Here is a 27,458-nt window from a genome sequence, read left to right as displayed (position 1 = left end):
CGCTACCATTTTGTTTTCCCGCGTGCGTAGAACACCGTTGCCATAAGCAACAAACACAAAATTTTTAAAACGTATATTAGCCACATAGGACTTTCATGTGATGTAACATTCATTACCTTAGAAACAAAAAAAGATCACAGAGCCAAAGACTTATCAGCAGCCTCTCATATACTCCCTAAGGCTACTTTCACACATCTGGTTTGAGCCGTGCGGCTCAATCCGGCTGTGAAACCTATGCAACGGATGCGGCAAAAACACCGCATCCTTTGCATAAGTTTTTACATGCGGCCGGTCCGGTTTTTTCTGGTTGCGGCACGCTACTGAGCATGCGCAGTGGAAAAAACTGCATGCGGCGGCTGGATGCGTTTTTTTCCGCATCGCGCCGCATCCGACGTCCATAGGCATGCATTGAAAATGCGCCGCAGCGGCCGGATGCGGCGCGATGCGGCTATTTTTGCCGGAGCAAAAAACGTTGCAGGGAACGTTCTATCCGGCCGCGGCATTGGCTAAATCTGCCGCATGCGGCAAAAACCGGACCGAACGCAAGCCCCTGCGGCACAATACGGCACTAATGTAAGTCTATGCAAAAAAACCCACAACCGGCGGCAAAAAAAACGGTTGCGGTTTTTCTGCAGAGTGCCGTATTGTGCCGCATTGCAGAAACCGGAGGTGTGAAAGTAGCCTTATGTCAGTTATAGGAGCATGCAGGCAATGATTATAGTCACGCTATTCTGTGAGTGTGGCTGTTGTCACTCCCTGTGAATTTGATTGACAGCATGCTCTGCAAATACTTGCTGTGAAAAGGCTATCAATCAAAGTACTAGGGAGTAATTACAATGCACTTACTGTGTTGTGAGGCGAGTAGTGACTGTAACCACTCCCTACACCGCCCCTATGACTGGAAATGAGTGACAGCAGAGAATTTAAGTTTATTTACCCCCTGTAGCCACTCTCCAATAAGATAGCATAACAGGATTTTAACAAGGGGCATAATGATTGCAGTGCTACTGCTATGGGGCCTGCGCAGTAAGGAGGTCCTCCTATGCCAGCTCCGTGCTCAGCTGATTGTGTGTCCTTGGACTCACATTATTACAGGATGGGGGATATTATTAAAGAAAGGTGTCAGGATGGGGGACATTATAACAGGATATTAAAAAAAAGGGGGTCAAATGTGGAATATTGTTACAAGTTAGCAGCCAGGACGCGGTACATTATTACAGGTTATGGGCTAGGATGAAAGATATTGTAACAGGGACTCATACATACAGCCCGAACCAAAGTGCTGGTGGTGGGCCCACGTCCCAATTTTGCACCAGGGCCTATAGGACTATAGTTACACCACTGATTTTAATGCTATTTATCTGCAAATTAATACTTAATAGTGTTTCTGGACATGACAAGTTTACTTTAAAAATTATTCCTATTATTCTGTATAAAGAATACTATTTGCAGATTTGTCACAACTGACTGCAAGCAAGCATTTGCTGTATGATAATGATAATGCACTGTTACTCCGGCATATCCTCAATTGTTTCCTAACCTATGAAATGTGTATTAGAAGTGCATAAAAAATTGTAAAGATGTTCATACACTTAAGTGAAGATGTTTGCAATTTTATTTGGCTTATTTATTTGCCTTTATTTACCATTATTTTTTATTTTACTCACTAACATAATGGCATTCATTTCCTTAGCATTTTACAAACCTCATCATCTATCCTAATGAGGTATGCCACAAACATGTGAACTGGGGGGATGAACTGTAGGGGGGTTTTCAGGAAAGTGTTGTACCATTGTCCATATTTTTATATAGTGTGCTGACTATGATGATGTTCCTGTGTTTATACATTAGTCCGCAAAATGGAACCTCATGTGGTCTGAACCTTTTTCTCATTGTACACTTTTTTTTTTAGGATACTTCACATATTCAGTGCAGTAACTCATGATGGGACCCTTTTCTACCATTAATTATATTCGAATATAGCTTCCGATGAAACGGTATGTAAAATAATTCCTGAAAAATATTTGTTTTTCTTCTATAATATATGTCATATATAAGCAGCACAACAATAGACTTTTATCTTGTGTTAGATTGTTTCCACAATGAGTATTTGGCACTGCATATTTTTGGGGCTCCAATACTGTACGGTCTTACAGCTGTAGCGAAGCGGATAGAATCTATAGAAATATATATACAGTTATATATATATATATATATATATATATATATATATATATATGCTTTTTTATGTAGCATAAACTGACCTAAGGAAACATTTTGATTTCCGCAACATGGCTATTTGTTTTGCTGGTACGCCAAAGAATAGTGATGAATGAACCCGAACATGGACCACATGCATGTGGACCATCATGGGGAAGTCCGTGTTACTGTTTAGTTCAGCCACCAGGATAAAAAATTAAAAATGGAAAAAAAAAGGAAAATGGAGATTAAAGCAGAAGAATTATATTTACTGAGTCTCCCGTGCAGCTGTCACACTGCTTCTGGGTCCACTCATTATATCTCATACATATTCACTGCTTTCTCCACCCACCGTCTGTGAGAGTGCCTGTGAGTGGCTGCAGTCAGACTGCTAGTGTGCCGCTGTCTCTGATTGGTTGTGCTCACAGAGGCTGTCTGGGTCCCCTAATGGAGTAAAAAAATAAATAAAAAAATAATGTAGGGTCTACTGTATATTGATACCCAGTGCAGATAAAGCAGACGGCTACAGGCTGCAGCCACCAGCTGTGCGCGTTATCGTTCCTGTGTATCAAAATAATAGGGACCCCATGCAGCTTTTTAAAAATTATTTAAATAAATAATTAAAAAAAAAAAAGATGTGTGGTCCGCCAATGGTGATACTCAACCAAGGTAAAGCCGACAGCTGGGGGCTGGTATTCTCAGGCTGGGGAGGCCCATGGTTATTGGGCCCCCAAACCTAAAAATAGCAGCCCGCAGCAGCCCAGAACTATCTCATCCATTAGATGCAACAATTCCGGCACTTTACCCAGCTTACCCCAATAGGCCTGGTGGCGTGGCAATCGGGGTAATATAAGTGGTTAATGACAGTTGTGATTTGTCAAAAATCACAGCTGCCACTAAACCCTAGATTAGTAATAGGTAGCAGTCTATGAGACCCCCCCCATTACTAACCCTGTAAGTAAAAATAAACACAAACACACAAAAATCCTTTATTTAAAAAAACACTCTCTTTGTCCAATGTATTAACCCCCAAAACACCCAGGTCTCATGTAATCCACACCATGATATCCTGCGACGATCTCGGCTCTGCAACATACTGAAGTTATCAACAACAAAAATGTCCAGACTTGCATAATAATAATCTAATTATATGCTAACTCCACATGATATACCTAACACAAAAACTAGGAGTAATTGCGCATAAAAATTCAATTTTTGTTCAGACAGATTAAAAACTAATTTTTATGCGCAATTAGTCCTAGTTTTTGTATTTGGTACATACTGAAGTTGCAGTGCATGAGAACATTAGAGAACATGACCGCCTGCTGCGGCTTCAGGCAGGCACGGACTGCGCCGCAGCTGTGAGCAGTGATGTCACTGAGCTTACCTGTGGTCGCAGGTAAATCATAATATGGGTGTATGGGTGTTCAACATAGAGCACAGGATAAATGCGAACTGATCCAAAATGTTCTGTACCCAAATTGCCACCAAGTAACATTCAACACAACCCACAAAAAATCAAGTTGCCACTCAGGTCCACTATATGTTAATGGAAATATGGGGCACTTCCACGTTAATGGTAGCACAAAGGTTTGGCTCCCCCCCAAAATGAAATCCAGCAAAATCTGTGCTCTGAATTCAAAATGCCCCGCCCCCCCCGAGCACCAAAATGTGTCCAAACCACAGTTAACCTCCACATGTTTGTTGTAGTGAGGAGGGAGAGCCTTCTTAATTCACTGGGTGTGTGTCTCCAGAAGCACTAGCTGAGCACAAGGTATGGGCACTGTAATGTACTGTGCACTGCAGGTGCTCATTTGCAATTTTTAATTCTGCAACATTCACTGCGTGTGACTTCATAGGCGTTTTCCAGACACAAAATCGTCACTACACCCGTAGATGAATTCCCAGAGGATTGCAATTTCCAGAATGTGGTCACTTAAGGGAGTTTCTGCTGTTCTGATATTTAGGGCTCTGCAAATGGAGTCCCTAACCTACCGTAGGAAAATCTGTGTTTCAAAATTCAAATAGCACTCCCGAGCCCAGCCATGTGGCCAAACAGTACTGTACAATCACATGCGGGGTATTGCCACATTAAAGAGAAATTATGTAACACATTTACGGGGCATTTTTTACCTATTCTCCTTATGAAAATTGGAAATGTGGGGCTAAAACAACATTTTAGTGGTAAAAATATCCTTATATTTTCTTTACTGCTCAACAGTATAAAATTTTGTGACACACTTATAATGTCAATATGCTCACTGCACCCCTAGATGAATTCATTGAGGGGTGCAGTTTGTAAAATGGGGTCATTTTTGGGGGATTTCTGCTGTTCTGCCACCTTGGGACTCTGCCCAATGTGACATGGCACCCGCAAACCATTGCAGTTAAATCTGAACTCCAATATAGCGCTCCTTCCCTTTTGAGCCTTGCACTGCACCTCAAAAATAGTTTTTCACCACATATGGGGTATTGGGACACTCAAAAGAAATTGTGTAACAAATTCTATGGTCCATTTTCTCCTTTAACCTCCATGCATGGCCGGGATCACACCGGCATTTAGCATTAGCATTGGATGCAAGACGCTAATGACTCTCGGCTCAAACTCTGCTCCTAGTGTGACTAAGTGTTCACTGTGTTCCGATTCTTAGCATGTGTAAAATCATATCTCAGATGAGGAGAAGAAGAGATTCATCTCTCCATCTTCTTTGTAGCCTGTCTGTGCATAAATCGCACTGCACTCGGATGACATAGGTTTCACACGCACCCATAGACTTGCATGGGTGCACGTGATCCAAGACACAAGGCCTACATCCCTCCGTTTCCCAATCTGTGACAAACAGATTCATATTCTAATAATAATGAAATATTAATTGCTATTTATAGAAATGACATATTTGTGATGAATCATGTATTATAAATGGCAACCTTGACCTTCTAGAAATAGATATTTGTTTTTAATGAAATGAAGGGTTCTATTTTTGAGCATGATGTTTGTTCCCTGCTTGTACATAATTCTCCAGTGCTACATACGGCAGGTATTACGTCACAGACACCTCGATTTCATTACGGTGGCTTTTCAAACCTTTCATCGGTACAAGATTAAGTAGGTTTAGCTGAATGTGTGCATTGATGGAGAGACAGCTAATTTGTCTGAGAGGTTTGCACAATTAAAAACATCTGCTGACAGCAATTGTAAGCGGAGGACTGCTAATCCTTCCATAGTATTACCACCATGATAGGATAACCTACTATGAGACTATGTGACAACTATAAATCAGACAGCAGCAACCAAAATGCTCACAATGAATGAAGAAAGAGTTGGCAATATGTGTGGCCTACATATTATAAGAAATATCGAATGTGAACATGAAAATATATTTTGTAGAATGTGAACATGTAGCCTACAAGAAAAGAAAGCATCCAATCCAAAGTAATATTAAGGATATTTCTTACATTTCTCCAGCCTAAACGCCCTCTTTTCTTTTAGGTCTTCTGTCTGTTAGTGCACTGTTATTAACCGGGCATGCTATAAAGGTTTTGTTTAAAATTTGAACTTAACCTTAAAAACTAGGTTGTTTTTTTTTCCTCTGTAGCCAAAAAATATCCAGATGACTAGTAGGGTAAGTTCACATCTACCAGTTTGCCCCCCTGTTGGACTCTACATCCGACCTCCAGTAATGATGTGTTTTCACTAGTGATGATCGAGCACTACCATGCTCAGGTGCTTGGTACTCGCAACGAGCAGTTGGATGCTTGGACAGGCACAGTGATTGCATGGACGTCTGTAATCTCACTATTATGAGGAATAGAGCCACATCCATGTCCAAGTTTGTCGCACAAGAACTAATAGACCTTGTGATGAGCCAACTTGTTGACTCCAATATTTTCCCCGAATGTCCACTTTTTGGTTTTTAAATGGATGGACAGATTTCATTTAGTATTCATCCAACTGTCATGACAATCACATAATGCAGTTTGGCAATATTCTTGGCCGAGAGACTGCTATTGATGAGCTGGATGATGCTGTCTCTGTTTTCTTAGAAAATCTTCATAGCCACTCCTTGATTCAAACAGTGACTTTTTGCTTGCTAATCAACCAAATAACACATTGAGTAATTAGGAAATATGAGAACAGGTTGTAAGTTGTAGTATACATATACTTTCCACCACCAAGAACAAAACAATAACAATGCAGTAACATGACAAGAATTTGCATTCCTAATAATATGCTGAATAATTGCAAGCAATATTTATGTATGACATAACCAAGATGATTGTCTATAAAATGAAAGTAGCTTCACGTTTGAAGCTGTAGTGGATGGTGAGATATAGAGCCTGAAAGTCAAAAGTTCAAAACAGTTACCCTTTTGCTCCTCAGTGTATATGAATAGGTGTGCTTGTCCTCTTTTTGTTCTGCTTTAACTTTTACATAGCCAATTCCTACACTCTGTACATGTGTGTGTGTGTGTATATATATATATATATATATATATATACTGTATATATACTGTATATATACTGTATACTGCTGCAGCAAAGATGCTATGTGCAGGCCAGATCTTTCAGGCTAGTGCCAGTTTAAGACAAAGAAGATCCAGTTGTTATAACCTGTCTAAAACTAAAATAAACCTGGTCAACATGAAAAATGAATCATCATCATCATTATTACAATGTGATAGAACTGCTTTTTCTTTTACAGAGAAATGGGGAACTCGGAAAGTCAGTACAGTCTTCAGGGAGCACGAAGTCCGGGAGGAAGTCCGATGTCAGATGGCAAACAGAAGGGCTGCTCTTTGAAAATTCACAGTATTAATGTAGATGAAGAAAAGGACTGGCCTTCCCCTGGATGGGGGCGAACAAATAGCAGTACTAGTTACAAAACCCGCTCCCTAGCAAGAACCTGTCTCTCTCAATGTAAGAGTAATCCACCATATTCTTCAAGACATGGTGATGTTGTGCTAAAAGCCTCGAAAAGTTGCACCCATCACAAGCAAAGAGCTAATCTGCCAAGTGATTGTTGCCAGGCAAATAACAACACATATTTACCAGACAATGGATATCATTATGTTGGTGTTGACACCCCAGTAGACCACAGAGGATGCAATGGACATATCTTAAGTTGCTATGAAATTCATGATAGCATGTCTGCAGCACTACAAGCTGAAGAAAGGAAAAGCCCAAAGGTCTTGATAAAAACACTTGGAAAGTTGGATGGTTGCCTCAGAGTTGAATTCCACAACAGCGGGAATGGTGTACCATCTGAAGAATCTGATGGACCAGTTCAGCTACTCAGGTACTCACCTGCTATGGAAATGAAGGATGTGACTCGCCATGACCCTAGAAGAAATTCTGGCATGGAGTATACGACAAACCATGGTCTGTCAGCAAGCGACTCTGGTCTAAGATCAAGCAAAGGAAGTTCACTAAGTTCTGACTCTTCTTGGTATGATTGCCCCTGGGGAAACAATAGAGACATCAATGACTTGGATGGTTCATATGTGACAAGGAGTTCCATAGACACTAGTGTACATGGAGGACTTACCCCAAATGAAAGTGGTATACTTTTCAACCAGAGATCTTCTCTTTCTTCACTCCGTGAACTATACAATGCAGATTTGCAAGGTAGATTAACCCCAGGTCAACTTTCAGATGAATACATAGGTAGCCATCATACTCTAAGTAACAGAGTATCATTTGCCTCAGATATTGATGTTACATCAAGAGCAGAACCGAGAGGACCTGCTCATTATTCTTCATATACCCTACCCTGCAGAAAATCAAAGCCTTTAACAGAGGATGCATCTAAAAAAGATACACTAAAGAGTCGAATGAGGCGCATCAGTGACTGGACTGGAAGTCTATCGAGGAAGAAAAGAAAGCTGCAGGTGAGTTAATTTGCTTAGAAGTGTCTCTAAAATGAATACTATTAGAAGTAATGTAAAGAATCTAAAGATGTTTAGATATTTAAGGAAGACCTTTCAATGAATGTTATCATTTAAGATAAGTACTGCCACCATTTTCCACTGCTTCATGGATTTTGGATTAGTTTTTCTTTTTCTTTTGTGCACCTGTATTGCGAAGTTATGACCCATAATAATAATAAAGATGCAATTTTTCCCTACAAACAACTGGGCATGTGCCATAGAACCTCTCTGTGGTGCAGTGATGTTTTGATTGGCTAGCATCAGAGAAGAATAAAAAGCAAATGGTATACTCCCAGTTGGGTAAAGGGAAGATTTGCATCTCGATTACGAGGGTGGCATAACTTTGGAATGAAGAGGCAGAGAAGGAAAATAAAAACTGTTCCAGCGGCAATTTGAAGGAGCTATTCAGCTTAGTCTTAAAAATAATCTTTCACTGGATTTCTAATTTAATATACAGGCTGGATATGATTTGTTTTTGTAATGACGCTCGCAGTATATGTGTGCATCTCAGTCTGTAGTAGTACTGTGGGGTAACGTCAAAGTACAATATGTATTACTGCATAAGTCTTTCTATAATTCATTCCTTCTTTTTGTATAGCCTCTGTTAAAGGGAATTAGTCAGCAGGTTTTTGCTACCTCAGCTGATAGAAGTATAATGTAGACAATGAGATCCTGCATCCAATGATGTGTCACTTACAGTGCCTTGCAAAAGTATTCAGCCCCCTTGAACTTTTTAACCTTTTTCCACATTTCAGGCTTCAAACATAAAGATAAAAATTTTAATATTATGGTGAAGAATCAACAACAAGTGGGACACAATTGTGAAGTTGAACGAAATTTATTGCTCATGTTAAACTTTTGTAAAAAATAAAAAATTGAAAATTGGAGCGTGTAATATTATTCGAAAGTACAACTTGTCCTGCAAAAAGTAAGCCCTCAAAAGTAAAAAAGTTACGGCTCTCGGTAGAAGTTGGAAGAAAAAGGAGAAGGAAGGCACTATGTAACCTCTTGGATCACCCCTGGCACTAGTAGAAGCAGTCAAAGCAAAAAAAGAAAAAAAGAAAAGAAAGTGCCAATAAAATGAGGGATCAAACAAACAATAAATTGAAAAAAAAAATATACAAGTAGTTTAGTTTATTAGTCACAAAAACACATATCTAAATATATCACTAACAAGGTGGAATAACCAATACCAAAATACAGACAAGTTTAAAAGCAATTAAAAAACACACATTAGTGGACCAACAGATGATTAGTACATATTATGTTCAAGATATCATTCAAGAACAAAGTTTGAGCAAGAGCAATTTTGAACCATAGTGAGGTTAAGGGCTGCTTCTCACTTGCGAGTTTCTCGCAGTAGAGCAATGCGAGAAAATCCCGCATTGGAATCGGACACATGTTAGTGAATGATTCAGCTCGCATTTGCAATTTTTTCTCAGTCCAAATCGGACTGAGAAAAAAATCGCAGCATGCTGCTTTTTTGCGAGTTTCTACTGCGAGTTTCTCCAATGCAAGTCTATGGGAGTGTGTAAATAATCGGATGTCATGGGACGGCACTCACACCATCCTAGTGACATGCGATTTTCTAAATACATTTCTCGCATGTTTCCTAAAACACTGGAAACGAGTGATGTCTCACAATGTCTGTCAATCACTATTCTCTGTCAGTCGGTCTCTCCCTCTCGGTCTCTATTCTCTCTCTGTCGGTCCGTCACTATCTCTGTCCCTCTCTCACAGTCTGTCAGTCATTTTCCCCTGCTCTCTCCTACTCACTGATCCCCGGCGCAGCGCTGCACGGCATTCACACTGCTGCGGTGGCTTTTACTATTTTGAAAAAGCCGGCCACTCATTAAACAATCTCGTATTCCCTGCTTTCCCCGCCCACAGGCGCCTATGATTGGTTGCAGTGAGACACGCCCCCACGCTGAGTGACAGGTGTCTCACTGCACCCAATCACAGCAGCCGGTGGGCGTGTCTATAATGTGCAGTGAAATAAATAATTAAATAATTAAAAAAAACGACGTGCGGTCCCCCCCCAATTTTAATACCAGCCAGATAAAGCCATACGGCTGCAGGCTGGTATTCTCAGGATGGGGAGCTCCACGTTATGGGGAGCCCCCCAGCCTAACAATATCAGTCAGCAGCCGCCCAGAATTGCCGCATACATTATATGCAACAGTTCTGGGACTGTACCCGGCTCTTCCCGATTTGCCCTGGTGCGTTGGCAAATCGGGGTAATAAGGAGTTATTGGCAGCCCATAGCTGCCACTAAATCCTAGATTAATCATGTCAAGCGTCTCCCCAGATGCCTTCCATGATTAATCTGTAAATTACAGTAAATAAACACACACACACACATGAAAAAATCATTTATTAGAAATAAAAAACATAAACAAATTCCCTCATTACCAATTTAATAAGCCCCAAAAAGCCCTCCATGTCCGGCGTAATCCACGGACCTCCAGCGTTGCTTCCAGCATGAAGGTGACAGGAGCTGCAGCAGACACCGCCGCTCCTGTCAGCTCCACGCAGCAACTGAGGTGAGTAGCACGATCAGCTGAACTGTCACTGAGGTTAATCGCGGCCACCACTGGATCCAGTGACAGCGGGTAACCTCAGTGACAGCTCAGCTGATCGCGCTACTCACCTCAGTTGCTGCGTGGAGCTGACAGGAGCGGCGGTGTCTGCTGCAGCTCCTGTCACCTTCATGCTGGAAGCGACCCTGGAGGTCCGTGGATTACACCGGACATAATTCCTAATAATTCCTAGCAGTCCACAGCCCTTCGCATATCGTCACCTAGTGACTTTCTCAAGGGCATCAAGAAAGTGGCTCTTGGAAGAAAGGAAGCAAAAAACGAAAAGAGAAAATGGAAAATTGCCCTGGGGTGAAGGGGTTAAACAAACAGCAAATTAACAACAGATTGGACCTTGACAAGACAGGCATCTCTGAATTCTCTGTGTTAACCCTTACAGCATGCTATCTTCAGATTACATAGAAAAAGCTGCTGACAGATCCCCTCTAACTAAAGTGTTGTTCTTGTTACCTTTTATAAATTGTTTTCTATTTTCTCACCAGGAACCAAAATGTAAAGACGCAAGTGAATGTTTTGATAGTGGCATTGATGGCTTTACTGCAGAAACAAGCTCTCCTCCGCATCTCTCTAGCATTTTGTGGTCTGTGGGCTCTGGACCACTGGCGCAGCCTAGAAATGAACATACCAGTGTTATTGGCAGCGATGCCGTAAGGCAAAATATCTATGAAAATTTCATGAGGGAGCTTGAATTAGAGAAAACCAATGTGGAGGAAACGGCAACATCAACAGGTACCGAAGACTCAAGTAATGACTCTCTTAGTTCACTAGAACAACTTGACCTACTGTTTGAAAAAGAGCAAGGTGTTGTTCGCAAGGCTGGGTGGCTATTCTTCAAACCCCTTATCACCCTTCAAAAGGAGAAGAAACTGGAGCTTATTAATCGCAGGAAATGGAAACAATACTGGGTGACACTTAAAGGTAAACTACATAAAGATACCTATAATAAAATATCTTATGAAGTGGTAATATAGAGTGGAATTGCTATCTCTTTGTAGCCAGGATAAACATGTCTGTCTGCATTGTCTATACAGCACATGCCTTACTGATTTTGATATGAAGAGCGTTCCTCAGGAAGTAGCAATCTCATTTTTGGACATATTTCAGTAGTAAATAGTGATGCCCAGTAGCTGTTCTTAATGTTTGCAGGGCGTGGTGGTAAAATATCAGTGTCGCTAAAGCCTTTTTATGGCAGAGAAAGGAGAAGTATGAATAGTGTCAATAACATTCTAGCCTCCAGTCTTCCAACAAGCTTTGTCAGGCTCTCAAATATTCACTGCATTTTAGATGATATTAGATATCAGGCCTAAATTCTCCGGTAACATTGTTATAGTGGCTAATGTTTCCAAATAAGCTGCAATGAAATCAAATAGCACAGAGATACATTTTACATGGCGTGGTACAATGTAAAGTCAGTATTCTCCTCCATCAACACCCCCCAAAAAAAACAAACAGTAAAATAAGAAAAAAAAAACAGTACAAGTAAAGGCAGAAAGAGCATGTAAAAAGAAACTTGGAGGAATACAGCAAAACTCAGGTCACACCAATGCCAATCCTATTTTTCCAGAATTTTGGGGAACTAAGAATTAAGGGAACCAACCACCAGGCTTTTGCCCTATAAACTAGAGCCACTAGAAGCAGTGCCATAATGGCGCTATGATGCTGATTAAAAGTATACCTTTACTTGAGAAATCCGAGGCTTTATAGCAGAACATTGTCCAAACTTTCCAAAATAATGTAATTTGTGCACAGGCCTGAGCATTGGGGCGGGACTTTGTGGGTCAATTCTTCAATATATATATGTTCCTCCCTTGGCTACCTGTCTCCCGTTTATTTAAATTTCACCCCTCCGCCGCCGACATTATCGCTATGACTGGCGCGTGCGCAGTACTATAGTGAAGATTTTAGCGTATACACATTCCGCGTTCTCCAGCACCATTTTATTGAAGATACTGTCTTCCACATGTTTGCGCATGCGCCGGGTTGTAATAAATTATCAACTATCCACTTGTCAGGAAGGATAATATGCAGGAAAGGTCAGTCCAAGCACAAAGAAGAGAAGGCTCCAGCATATAGATTTCTCAGTCTGTATGAGCCCTGCACCAAGCAACAAATGCACATATAAAGATTTTTCTAATGTGTGGAATATTTCACTGCAAGTAATGAAATCACACACTGGGAGATACTTAAATGTGATCAGAAATATCCTCCAACCCACCGCAACCCAAGATTTATTTATATAAAAGTTAAATCATTGGCTAACGAGCTAATCGGAGCAGACTATAAACCCCCTAAAATTTCTATGCAAACTTTCATTGGATCCCGTAATTGCGGACCCTTCCCATGTATGTCCTATCAAATCAGTTCTAAAATTTTAAAAGGTAATGAAAATAATCATCCTAGGTCAGTGTGTTCTGCCTACTGCCTCCACAAGAAGTGTATGGACCATGGATTATAAAGAATAAAGTTCTACAATAGGACATTCAAAATGTGGTAAATATGCCATAGATGAAATGGTGACATTTTTGTACATTTCATTCCTTGCAGTAAAATATTTGACATATTTATATGGGCATTTCTTGTATGTTTTTTTTAATACGGGCATTGTAAGAACCTATTTGATGGATATTTTTGCACACTTTCCGACTACTATCTGATACATGAGTGAACTGTAAAGTTCGGGGTCCACACCGGATGCCTTAGATCCCAAACACAGACATGTTAGGGAAGTCCGTGTAACTATTTGTGTTTGGCCACCAAGATAATGGTAGAAAAAAAAGCAGGACCGTTATACTTAGCGACTTTCCATGCAGCTTTAACACTACTTCCGGGTCCGCTAATTAACTCTCATACATATTCACTGCTTCCTCTGCTGACTGTCAGTCTGTGATTGATTGCAGTCAGACCGTGGACCCACCATGTGTGACAGTGTCTGTGATTGCTTGGAATCACACACGCTGTCTGCATCCCTATAGTGGTGTAAAAATGAATAAATAAATAAAAAAATGACATAGGGTCCCCCCATATTGTGATACCCAGAACAGATAAAACATATGGCTACAGGCTTCAGGCCTCAGCCATCCACCTATTTTGGCTGTTCCATGTGGTGTTTTTTAAATTATTTAAACAAATAATTAAAAAACAGGGTGCAGTCCCCCCGATTTTGATACCCAGCCATGATAAAGCCGACAGCTGTGGGCTTGTGTTCTCAGGCTGGGGAGGCCCATGGTTATTGGACCTCCCAGGCTAAAAATATCAGCCCAAAGTCACCCATAATTGTCACATCCATAAGATGTGACAATTCCGGCACTTTACCAGCTCATCCAAATTGTCCTGGTGAGGTGGCAATCGGGGTAATATAAGGGGTTAATGACAACTCACACCTGCTACTAAGCCCTAGATTAGTAATGGGTAGGAGTCTATGAGACCCCACAATTACTAATTCTGTAAGTGAAAAGAAAAAAACACAAACACCAAAAAAATCCTTTATTTGAAATAAAATACAAAAATAAAACACCCTCTTTCTCCAATTTACTAACCCCCAAACACCAGGTCCCACGTAATCCACACGAGGTCCCACTACAATCCCAGCTCTGCTACATACTGAAGTCTGCAGCTTTAGGCATACACTGACTGAGATGCAGCTTTGAGTGATGATGTCACTGAGTTTACCTGCGGTCACAGCTGGAGGTTAGCTGAATTACATGTAAGTAAGGGACCCAAACATTGGCTATAAAATTATGGTAGAAAGGGCTAGGGGGCAACAAAGCAGGACAATTATACTTACCGAGCAGCCAAGCATGGTAGTGCTCGTTAATCACCACTCGTTACAAGCACTGAGCATGGTAGTGCTTGCTCATCACTACTCTTTACATGTACCGAGCACCCGAGCATGGTAGTGCTTGCTCATCACTACTTATTACAAGTACCGAGCATTCGAGCATGGTAGTGCTCACTCATCACTACTTGTTACGACTACTGAGCACCCGAACATGGTAGTGCTCACTCATCACTAGTTATTACGAGTACAGATCACCCGAGCATGGTAGTGCCCACTCATCAATACTCACTAAGAGTACCAAGCACCCAAACATGGTAGTGCTCACTCATCACTAGTTATTACGAGTACAGAGCACCCGAGCATGGTAGTGCCTGTTCATCAATACTCACTAAGAGTACCAAGCACCCAAACATGGCAGTGCTCACTCATCACTAGTCGTTACGAGTACCGATCACCCGAGCATGGTAGTGCTCACTCATCACTAGTCGTTACGAGTACCGATCACCCGAGCATGGTAGTGCTCGCTCATCACTGCTCATTATGACTACTGAGCGCCCGAGCATGGTAGCGCTCATGTACCGCCCCGCAGGCTCGGCTGCGGCCGCCAAGCCGCTCGGATCCGTGCTCGATCTGCGGGTGGTGGCTCGAGCCTTTCACGGACCTGGGGGTCACGTCGCTCTGCAAGGGAGTTGGCGCTAAACACGGGAATTTGGGGTGTTTGGATTTGAAGTGATAGTTCGTGACGCCACCCACGGGTTGTGGTGATTGTAGACACCACCACTGCGGTGAAGGTATGGGGGCCCCCGGGAGCGGTGTAGTAGCGCAGCTAGGTGTTGACCCCTCCGTGGGTAGGGGATGTTGGTCCCGGGTGCAGGGTGTAGTGTTGCGGTGCAGCACGGCATGGTGCCTGACGGCACTGGTGTACTCACTCTGACACAAGACAATGGAGTCGCTGGTAAACCAAACGGAGTGATGAACAGGGCCCGCAGCCGGCTGCAGCTTTTCCCAGATTAGGCTGGTAATGTCCGCTTTTCTCCTGCACCTCTGTATGTGAATCTTGACTCCTGTGCCTAGGCACCGGTAGTCCGCTCCCCGGCGTGTATCTGTCGTAGGAGCCCGTTTGCCCGCAGACGCTGGCCCTTTGGATCTCTGGCCCTTGGCGGTGGCACTTATCCGGAATGGTTGGGCTGTTTCCTTCAATCGGGACTTAGGTGGGAATGAACCCCTGAGGTCCAGACCGCAATCAGTTAATTCGACTATGGTGGTGGCTTCTAGCCTAGTTCGGGGTCTGAGTACCCTGCCTGGTGCTCCGGTATCCAGTTGGCTCCCCGGTTCGGTTCCGGCGGGCCACTACTCTATCCCAGTCCCTTACGGTTCCACCGGTCATATTCCCGGTCTCCTGCAGGCGGCCACTACCGACTGCCTCTTTGGCAATGGTGACTGTGCTCCAACCCAGCCACCGGAGTAGGCTTTGGCAGGCCTGAGCACAGGTCTGCTTCTGGACTTGAACTTGACTCCTTCCAGAGCCAGAGCTAGACTTCAACTCCCTGTTTTCCCGCCTCCAGGCCTATGAACTCCTCGGTGGGTGGAGCCAACCACCTGGCTCCACCCCCCTGGTGTGGACATCAAACCTGGAGGGTGGTGACAAGGCTTTTAGTTTGACTGCTGTTACCTAACTGGGAAGGGGTGTGTAGTGTTTTTGTGTCTACCTGGGACGACCTGGATAGTCCAGGGCGTCACTCTCACTCATCACTAGCTGTTACGAGTATCGATCAACCGAGCATGGTAGTGCTCACTCATCACTACTCTTTATGACTACTGAGCACCCGAGCATGGTAGTGCTCACTCATCACTACTCTTTATGACTACTGAGCACCCGAGCATGGTAGTGCTCAGTAGTCTGAGTACAACCACCCACTGGACTTTTAAGTACAAGATTAACATAGTTTCAGATCAATCAGTTTCAAGGTATACTGAATAATATGCAGAAAACATATTTATCAATCTAGTCTGCTCCACCTGTTCTATAACCTGCTGCCCACAGATCACACAGCTATTCAACGTGACAGTGTTGTCATGGAGACCTTATGTAGATTCAAATCACCATCTGCATTAAATGTCTGCAAATCAGCTCCCACACCTTTCTGTGCACAAGGTAGGAATTAGCTGGCAGTGGGAGCCGTATAGACCAGGCTGTGCTTTCTGGGACAAAGCTTTACAATTTACCTCTCCTCCAAAAGAAACAATACAATGCAGATTTCTGAGGAAAAGATGCTCTTAAATCATTTCATGGTCAGATAAGTAATAATTACTAAAACAGATGCATATGTTTTAGTGAAATGTCTATTTAAAGGGAATCTGTCACCCTGATTCCAGCAATGTGTCACTTACTGGGCTGCTTGCTGCAGTTTTGAGAAACATCACTGTTTTATCAGCTGCAGATCTACCAGTCCTCTAAATGCTGAGATCAAGGGGCATTGGGAGGGACAGAAAAGATCAAGGGCCCAAGCCCAGAGACATATATTTTGCCACTGATCTTCACACAAAAAATGTAAAACCACAGATAACTCAGTGACAGTTATTTTTCTAGATAATGTAGCAGATAAGTGAGAAAACGCTGAAAACAAATAAGGTAGATGTCACCTGCAGTCCTATGTAATTCCACAAATACAGTGATCACTCTGAGTACAAATAATGTAATATATGTTACATGCAGTCCTATGTAACACCACAGGTAATAGTGATAACTCGAGTACAGATAATGTACTAAATGTCACCTGCAGTCCTATGTGACACCACAGATAACAGTGATAATCCTCTTAGTACAAATAATGTAGATGTTACCTGCAGTCCTATGTAACACCACAGATAACACAGTGATAACTTTCTGAGTACAGATAATGTACTAAATGTCACCTGCAGTCCTATGTGACACCACAGATAACAGTGATAATCCTTAGTACAAATAATGTAGATGTTACCTGCAGTCCTATGTAACACCACAGATAACAGTGATAACTTTCTGAGCACAGATAATGCACTAAATGTCACCTGCAGTCCTATGTAACACCACAGAAAACATAGTGATTATTCTGCGTGCTGATAATGTAGTAGATGTCACTTGCAGTCCTATGTAACCCCACAGATAACAGGGTAAAACCTCTGTGAAAAGGTAATGTAGATGTCACCAGCAATCCCAGGTAGCAGAACAATTAACACCGTGATTGTACACAGCAACAGAACTAATCCAAAGTGCAACGATATGTTCAACAAGTTGGAAAAAAGTGTGTTGGTTGGAATCTGCTGTCCACGTAACTGAACATCGTGTTGGCATAAGCCATGAATGTAATAGATGTAATATCGTTCCCACCTGCATTCGGAAATTCCATACATCTGTTCTGTCTTTAGATACAAACAGGATTAATGTTTAATTAAAATGGATCTATTGAAAAACTGACCCCAATGACTATTATGGGGGATGTCTGGGTTTCGATATGTGTCAGATTTACAATGGAAAAAACGAAGGTTCTGTCTGATGATCTTTTTCTTCAGTTCTAAATACATGAAAATAGTGGACACACATTTTTTTTCCTGCTCAGTTTTGCCACAAAACCTGAAGCATATCCCAGTACCAGCAAAATGAATGAGATTGCTGAAGTCTCATTCACAAGTTGCTTATTTTTCCTTGTAGATTTGAAGCAGTTTGATATCAGCAGCATGTCAATTCTTCCAGCATTTTTCAGCTATTCTGATGCATGGGAAAAAATCACAAGTAAAAAAATGCATAAAAAACACAAGTAAAAAATGGGGCAAAAACTATTGCGTTTTATGTTGTTTTATTCCTTGTACGAGATATGATTTTGGTGTAAAAATATCAGCAGCAAATACTTAATATGTGCACATACCTTTATTTTATTGTCCATGTAGCTGGGTAAGGATTTGATTTTTATGTGGCGAGTACAATTTTAGTGTATATATATATATATATATAATATGTGTGTGTGTGTGTGTGTGTGTGTGTGTGTGTGTGTGTGTGTGTGTGTGCTACTTTCAAAGTTTTTTTTCCTTTTCCACACTTAATAAGTGTTTTAAATAATTTTACATTTTGATAAACCAGACCTTTGTGGTTATGAGGATACCAAACGTTACTATTTTTAATTTCATTTCTTTATTTTTGAAAGGGGTTTTTATACTAAATACAGCAATACCTCAGTATTGAAGTATATAATGAAATTGCTGTTGTATGACACTGACTCTTTAAGGCCTCCGACACACTCACGTGAAAATCACGCACGTGCCGAGAGACACGTATTTCCCCTGAGTGTTGCGTGCAGGTAAATACGTGTCTCGGGTACGTGCGGGCCACGTGTGTTCTCCGCATGCTATCCGTGATAACATACGGAGAACAGGTTATTTACATACTCACGTGGTCCTTCCTGCTGTCCGTGGTGCTGATATTCGGTCTCCAGCCCTCCCGTCTCCCCACTGCTGCTGCTTCCGGCCGCAGTGAAGTGAATATTAAATGAGAATAATGAGCGGCGGTGGGCAGCAAGTGACAGCAGCGGCAGAGACAGGAGGGCTGGAGAAGGTGCGTTAAGGTTTTTTTTTTTTCTCTGACACGTGTGTTTTCTCCGGCGCGTGTCACACGGGACCGCATCCACACTACACCCGTGTGGTACGGGTGCAGGCCGTGTGACACCCGTGCTGCCGGAGAAAACACTGACATGTCAGCGTGTAGAAAAATGCACACACGTACAAATGCACAGGGACACACGTTCCATGTGGTTTTACGTGTGTGTGCCTGCTACAATAGGGTAGCATTGCTGAACATGTCTCCGTGCCGCCGGTACGTGCAAAAAATGGCAAACACGTACCGGCGGCACGGATGTGTGTCGGAGGCCTAAATCATAGTGGAGAGGAAAGAGGGTGTCACGATGACTATGGGATAGCAATGAACTGGGGCTCCTAAGTTGTCCCTCTATGCTATCTCTAATCTGAGGGATACTCCTAATGGTGGAGATGCCTGTGTCTCCTTCCTGGCACTGCTCCTGACCAGTTCTTCTCTGATTACCCCTCCCAATCACCCCAGTGAGGGAAGGGACAGGAGTGTGATGATACAGATAAAGACAGACAAGGGCAAACCAAAACTCTGTCACATTACACACAAACACAACGGTTAAGACAATACGAGATTCAGGAGGAAAAACAAGAGCAGGAAGGAAGCTGCATAACAGAGGTTAAACTCCACAATCACACCAAGCAATAAGCACAGCTTTCACCAGAAAGTCTGAGACAGAACACATCACAGACCAACAAAGATAAACTTTAGCTGACATAGGTGGAAGGATTCAACCAATATAAATAGGAGAAGAGTAGATGTGATAGACTTCCCCACAACATGTGATCAAAGAAGCAAGCAGACCAGCAGAGATTAACTCTTGCTAACCTGCCTATGACTCAGCACACAGCAGGTTGATGCCTGAGTCTGCCTGTGTTGATCCCAGACACCAGAGAAACCATTGGGCGAAATGTCAGAATCTGCTGTCTGAACAAAGCACGACAGAGCCATGATAGTCAGTGAAGTTTGTGCAAAACTCTGTGTGACGGGGGTGTATGTGAAATTAGGAATCACCAGCCCGAGGGAGTCCGCCTGTCAGCCCTGCAAACCTCCCTACTGCCGATCTGCTGGGAACATTACAGAAGGGGAGCTTCTGTGTGTGATAGGCAGTCACAAGGGTAAACGTGCTGTAAAGTTTCTACCCTCTCCTCAGTAGTTTCTCCCATCTCTCCTTTCCTCAGTAGCTTCTCCCAACTGCTCAGTAGTTTCTCTCATCTCCCTTCTTCTAAGTAGTTTGTTCTATCTCCCCTCTCTTCAGTAGTTTCTCCCATCTTCCTTCTACTCAGTAGTTTCTACCATCTCCCATCTCCTCAGTAGTTTATCCCATCTCCCCTCTCCTCAGTAGTTTATCCCATCTCCCCTCTCCTCAGTATTTTCTCCTATCTCCCCTTTACACAGTAGTTTCTCCCATTTCCACTCTCCTCAATAGTGTATCCCATCTACCCTAACCTCAGTATTTTCTCCAATCTCCCCCTCTCCTCAGTAGTAGAGGGAACTGTTGTGAATGTCAGTTATGCTTTTGCTGCTGTGAGGCTTCCTCCCTTGTTGCTAGGAATGGTTTGGACAGAGACCAGGTGTGCTGGAGCAATGGGTGTTTCCATTGCTTACTCTCTGCCTATTTAAACCCTGGCCTCCTGGCAGGCTGAGCCGGTTATCATTGTCCTGTAGCTCTCCAGCCTTTTCATCTTGCTTCTGACCACAGCTACCCCAGATAAGTGCTTGGTTCTTTCTTATGTTGTTTTTGTTCTTTTGTTCTTATCTGGGTTGTCAATTATTGTGGTTATTGTTAGTTTATTTGCATGCAGGAATCTTCCCACTCTGTTGCTTTGCTGGGAAGCTCCCTGCAGCTATGTTTGGAGTTTTGCTCCTATAAGCCCATGTGTTTGTTGCTTCTTGCAGTTGTAATTGTTCCTGTTTTCTGTTCATTGGTTTGACAAGAGCGCCTGATATAGGATGGAGTGCAGATCGTGCGATCTGAGGACCTTTTTGTACTATCAGGTATTTGGGTTTTTGTAGGGTTTTTCTCTGGCCACCATCAGCCCCTTTCCTATCCTTGGGGCCTCACATTTGCTGATCCTATCATCCATCCATGTATTTTCCTATATCACCGTAGTCTTTGAATGTGGGGGGCTTGATATACCTTTTTCGGTCTGTTTCTGAGGCAGAGAGTTATTCATGCTTCCTTACTTTAGGATAGCTAGTTCTCCGGCTGGGTTCGCGGTGCATAGGATGTTAGTTCACCCCTCATCTACTTCTAGTGTTGATGGTTAGTAAGGGGATGGCTGCCAGATTAGTTGCCAATGCTCTTGTCACCTTTTGCCAATGATCTATTGTGATTTTCCATGGTTCCGGATCATAACAAGGAACTCTACTCAGTAGTTTCTCCCATTTCCACTCTCAATAGTTTATCCCATCTACCCTAACCTCAGTATTTTCTCCAATCTCCCCTCTCCTCAGTAGTTTCTCTCATCTCCTCTCTGCTCAGTAGTGTCTCCCATTTCCCCTCTCCTCATTAGTTTTTCCCATCTCCCCTCTCCTCGGTATTTTCTCCCATCTTCCCTCTCCTCAGTAGTTTTTCCCATCTCCCCTAACCTCAGTATTTTCTCCCATCTTCCCTCTCCTCAATAGTTTATCCCAGCTACCCTAACCTCAGTATTTTCTCCAATCTTCTCTCTCCTCAATACTTTATCTGAGCTAATCTAACCTCAGTATTTTCTCCCATCTCCCCGATCCTCAATAGTTTATCCCATCTACCCTAACCTCAGTATTTTCTACCATCTCCTCTCTGCTCAGTAGTTTATTCCATCTCCCCTCTCCTCAGTAGTGTCTCCCATCTCCCCTCTCCTCAGTAGTTTATCCCATCTCCCCTCTCCTCAGTGTTTTCTCCTATATCCCCTCTACTCAATTGTTTATATCATCTACCCTAACCTCAGTATTTTCTCCCATCTCACCTCTCCTCAATTGTTTATCCCATCTACCCTAACCTCAGTAGTTTCTCCCATCGCTTTCTTCTCGGTATTTTCTCCAATCTCCCCTCTTCTTAGTAGTTTCTCCCATCTCTCCTTTACTCAGTAGTTTCTCCCATTACCTCTCTCCTCAATAGTTTATCCCATCTACCCTATCCTCAGTATTTTCTCCCATCTCCCCTGTCCTCAGTAGTTTCTCCTATTTCCACTCTCCTCAGTAGTTTCTCCCATCTCTCTTCATCTCTCTCTTCTCAGTATTTGCTCCAATCTTCCCTCTCCTCAGTAGCTTCTGCCATCTCCCCTCTCCTCAGCACCAGCTGTCTGGTTTGCTCTACATACCTGGCTGCCCACCTCTTCATTTTCTCTCTTGCTGACACAGACACTACAGTCGCTTTGCACATAGACTGAATCCTCTCCTATAACTGGCACTGAATAGGAGGACTTGGGAGCGAAGATGAGGAGCTACTGTAGCGCCACTGAAGCCATCAGGGAGCTACAAGGTACTGCATCCCCACCAGGATACAGGGCTTACCCCTAGGGACCCAAAAGACCAGTGCTGGTAATAACAGAAACATTCCCGTTAATCCCTATTTTTCCCCAAATTCCCCTATAGACTGATACCAGGCTAGGATTGGACTTGTGGAGCCGATCCCAGTCCACTAGACCACCAGGTGGGAGGGGCAGACAGTGGACAGTCAAACAGGCAGAGTCGGTGACAGAGAGAGGAAGTCAGCGGACGCACTGACAGGAGTGTGACGGTGACCTAAGGGCCCAGGCGTTTGGTTGCTGATGGAGTACAGTAGAGTACTCCTGGAACCACAATACCAACGGGGTACAGACTCCTAGGTCAGGCAAATGCTCCAGGCAGACCTGATAAAATCTGCATAGTGAGGAGACTATCAAGGACCTTACTGACTTTGAAGTTCGGGACACAGTAGCAATGGGAGAACCGGGGAACAGGACCAAAGACTCCGACCCCACAGGGTTCTCGCTACCGTCATACGGACTACCGTTAAGAGACTACCAGGAGGGGACCACCAGCCACTCCAAGCCACGGGGAGCCACCAACCAAAGAGAGGTGCAGGGGATAAAACCCACCAGGTCACTAAACCAGCACTGGAACTAAGGGGACCAGTGGGGAGGACCAGCCTTCCTCGGGTGACCAGTTTCCACCTTGCTGTGAGTAAAGGAACCTGTTATACTGCAACCCCTTTTGTGGCCTACCTTCTTTCAACACCCATCTACATCACATATCTTCTGGGGCCTGGCCCTGCTTGCAGACGGCCTAACATCCAGGCTCCCACTAACACCAGCCTCAGTAGTGAGAACTGTGCAGCCGTGGCTCCATCCACAAAGCCGCAAACAGCAAGTGGTGTCACGTGATAAACTTTTATTTAATTCCCCTGTAAATATACCCCTTTTAAAAAGCACACAGTGCACGGAATCGGGCAACGGCCACCAAGTGAATATCCCTAGTTATGCACAGCCCGGGACCGAGTACCCCATAACCCTGGGCGACAGACTACTCTGCTAATCGCACATACATACCACACAGGGCTGTTTTTCTCAGCATTTATTTGAGACAAAAAAAGCTAAACTGAGATTCAGGAGATATGTGGCAGTGCAATTCTGATTTGAGGCCCAGACCCCAGGTCTAAGTGCCTAGCGACACCCCTGCTGAACTCTGTATAACTCTACCCACACCACTGATTGGCAGCTTTCTGTGTATACTGTGTATAAGCAGAAAATTGCTGGTGGGGCGGGGTTATACAGCACTCATGAATATGGAGGGCTACATAGCAACAGGGTTACTAGTCCTCTAGTGAAAATCTGGTGATAAAATAGTGACTTTCTCAAAACTACAGCAAGCAGCCCATAAAGTGATACATCATTGGAATCAGGGTATCTGCCCCTAAATCATGCTGCTTTTAGATTAGGAGGGAAAAACTGGTGACAGATTCCCTTTGAAGTATTCCTATTTTTAAATTATACAAAAAGGGGCATTTATATATTGCTAATATAATAATTCTGTTTACCTGAGGCACTGTGCAGCCTCATTATACTGCAGATTTGTGTGTACTAAGCTCTTGAAGGTGTGACTCCTGCAGATGTCTGTACTTTTATGTGTATTGCCCATGACAGATGCACATTAAATCATGTAGAATGTTATCCATTATCATCAAACTAAAGCTCCTTCAGTCTTCTCTTTATCTATCAATGGATCATTTAATACAATGGTAAACATATTGTTTTGTTAAATATGTAAGTGGTCTGTGACCCCCTAGACCCTCCCTACAGATGCCATACAAAGATATTTTATACACAATAGACAATTTTACAGTATAATCCCTGACAAAGAAACTCAATGTATAATTAGAGGAGATTACCTAGAATGCATAAAATCACAATAATAATTATCAAATTTTATTTAAGAACTGTGAGAAAATTGTAGTCAGTTGTAGAATCGTGATGGGAAAATGGTCTTGGACTGAAACAGGTTCCGTAACCTTCCTGATGAGGTTGTGTCAGAAATTACCTAGCTAGACAGTAACTAAAGAAAAAGATTCTCAAATGAATTAATATTTTTTTAAAATCTTTGTATTTGACATGATAAAAGCACACATTAAAAAATATTTTTCAAGACCTTTTAATACTGGTGTTAATGAAGCCATAGGGAAAGTAAAAATGACTTCTGCAGCTTCCTTGCTGTTGTGGCACATGTCAAAAGTCTCAGCTTCATGCTACAAAATACTTTTCCCAACCTCATTGGGAATAACATCCACTGTGTGGTAGGTTCACTGGCGAACACAGACAGAAGCGGCCTGTGTGCAAGAACAATATATGGGCCCATTGGAGCACAAAAGCTCACTTTAATGCCCAATTCCTTATGCTTTAGAAGTGGAAGTTGGCCCCATTCGCCCTTTGGCTGTACAGATTGCACCAATGGTATGTCTGCCCCTGGCGAGGTCCATGCATGCACGTTCTCCACAAGATAGTGATTTACCTTGAAAAGGCACATCAAAAATGATTCAGAGCCTCCTAGATCAATAAATTGGACAGCATCAGATCCTGATGGCAGCTCTGGAGGCACATTTTTAAAATAAGTAAATTACTAAAATGTAAAGGGTTGACTGTGGGGTCATTCACAAAAATATGTGATCCTAGAAAACAAAAATGTTGAGAAATAAGGTAGAAATACATCAAAAGACTTCTTAAAACATAAGGAATTTATATGCTCACATTACCAATTCATAACAAAAACATTAAAGGCGTTAAGCAGTGTGAGTATTCTCTTTTTAACTCAACACCACTGGCATATTTACTATTAGATCAGAATGACATGATGGATAGCAGTGTGAGCAGCCTCTTCTTACCTTAGCATCCTTGTTATCTCCACCATTTGAAAAGATAGACAGGGTAGACAGTATCAGCAATCCAATCTCTTCTTACCTCAACTGTACTGATATATTCAGCATTAGAGCAGAGAAATAGGGTGGACAGCAGTGTCAATAGCCTTTTCTTAAATCAACACTTCTGGTTTCTCCAGTATTTGATCAGAAACAAATGCTGGACAAGAGTTTGGGCAACTTCTTTTTACCTCAGCGCTCCTGGTATCTCCAATATTAGAGTAGAAACAGCAGTGTGAGCAGCCTCTTTTTACTTTATTAACTCTGGTATCTCCAGTATTAGATTAAAAAGACAGGATGAACAGCAGTGTGAGCAGCCTCTTCTTACCTTATTACCCTTGGTATCTTCAGTATTATATTAAAAAGACATGATGGACAGCAGCCTCTCGTATCTTAGCTTTGACATAAAATTATATTTCCTTTAGTTATTTATTTTTTTGTATAGCTGGACAACTTTTATTCTCTAGTGTTTGATCAGAAACAAATGGTGGACAAGAGTTTGGGCAACTTCTTTTTACCTCAGCGCTCCTGGTTTCTCCATTGTTAAAGTAGAAACAGCAGCGTGAGCAGCCTCTTTTTAATTTATTAACTCTGGTATCTCCAGTATTATATTAAAAAGACAGGATGAACAGCAGTGTGAGCAGCCTCTTCTTACCTTATTACCCTTGGTATCTTCGGTATTATATTAAAAAGACAGGATGGACAGCAGCCTCCCCATACCTTAGCTTTGACATAAGATTATATTTCCTTTAGTTATTTATTTTTTTTATATAGCTGGAAAACTTTTATTTGCATTGGCCTTTTTTCTTCATTCCCAGCACATCGAGCACTTTTGTCTTCACTAGTCATAGTCACTTTATGCTATTACTTAAGGCCGCTTTACATGCTGCGATCTTGCTAGCGAGATCGCTGGCGTGCGTAACCGCCACCATCGGTTGTGCCAACATCGCTCGCACCCGTCACACTACTTACCTAGCGATGTCACTGTGACTGGCGAACCGCCTCCTTTCTAAGGGGGCGGTTCGTTCGGCGTCACAGCGACATAATTAAGTGGGCGCCCAATAGAAGCGGAGGGGCGGAGATGAGCGGCCGTAACATCCCGCCCACCTCCTTCCTTCCTCATTGCCGGCGGCCGCAGGTAAGGTGAGGTTCCTCGTTCCTGCGGTGTCACACATAGCGATGTGTGCTGCCGTAGGAACGACGAACTACATCGTACCTGCAGCAGCAACGATAATTGGGAATAGGGGGCATGTTACCGATTAATGATTTTGCGACCTTTTTCAATCGCTCGTAGGTTTCACACGCAACAACATCGCTAAAGAGGCTGGATGTGCGTCACGAATTCCGTGACCCCAACAACATCGCTTTAGCAATGTCGCTGCGTGTAAAGCGGCCTTTAGTCTTGAAGTCTTTATCAGGCATGCACATTATTGTGGAATATACTGTAACTTTTATTGCATTATGTCTAATATTAGTCTTCCATTTCCTATGCTCTAATCAAAGGTTGCACTCTGATGTTTTATGAGACATATGAAGGAAACTCCACAGAGCAGAGTACTTCACCGCGATATGCTCTGTTTGCTGAAGACAGCATTGTCCAGTCAGTCCCTGAGCACCCAAAGAAGGAAAATGTCTTCTGTCTCAGCAATTCCTTTGGAGATGTTTACCTATTTCAGGTTGGACATGTTTAATAACCTTTTAATGGTATAATGGACGTTATATAGTTTGGAACTTGTTGTGTTTTGTTGTGCTATTGATTTATACAAAACTTATTTTCTGAAGGATAAATATAATATATATTATTATTATAGAGGATTTCCAAATGTTAGAATTTTTATCATGTGAACTAGAAATGCCAGAAGGTTCTATCAGTCGATGAGTTCTGACTCATTGGATTCCACAGGGTCATTCATGTGCAGTCAGCACTTCACGTTAATAGAATTTAACAGAAAACTAAGAATTAAAG

The 27,458-nt window shown here is 42.6% G+C and overlaps 1 protein-coding gene across 2 annotated transcripts in view; it reads left to right on the top strand.

The window, feature by feature from the left end:
• Nucleotides 1-27,458, top strand: part of TIAM2 (TIAM Rac1 associated GEF 2) — a 519,289-nt gene that overhangs the window by 255,912 nt on the left and 235,919 nt on the right. For both annotated transcript variants that reach the window (XM_075339675.1, XM_075339674.1), the window contains exons 3-6: nucleotides 1,913-1,997; nucleotides 6,902-8,087; nucleotides 11,206-11,641; nucleotides 26,996-27,168. In XM_075339675.1, the coding sequence (XP_075195790.1) occupies nucleotides 1,990-1,997; nucleotides 6,902-8,087; nucleotides 11,206-11,641; nucleotides 26,996-27,168 (1,803 nt within the window). In that variant the 5' untranslated portion in view covers nucleotides 1,913-1,989. The remainder of the gene's footprint in view (nucleotides 1-1,912; nucleotides 1,998-6,901; nucleotides 8,088-11,205; nucleotides 11,642-26,995; nucleotides 27,169-27,458) is intronic.

The sequence above is a fragment of the Anomaloglossus baeobatrachus genome, chromosome 3 (assembly GCF_048569485.1).
Source record: "Anomaloglossus baeobatrachus isolate aAnoBae1 chromosome 3, aAnoBae1.hap1, whole genome shotgun sequence".
Taxonomy (NCBI): domain Eukaryota; kingdom Metazoa; phylum Chordata; class Amphibia; order Anura; family Aromobatidae; genus Anomaloglossus; species Anomaloglossus baeobatrachus.
Note: the sequence above shows the minus strand (reverse complement) of the source record. Positions and strands in the feature narration are given on the sequence as shown.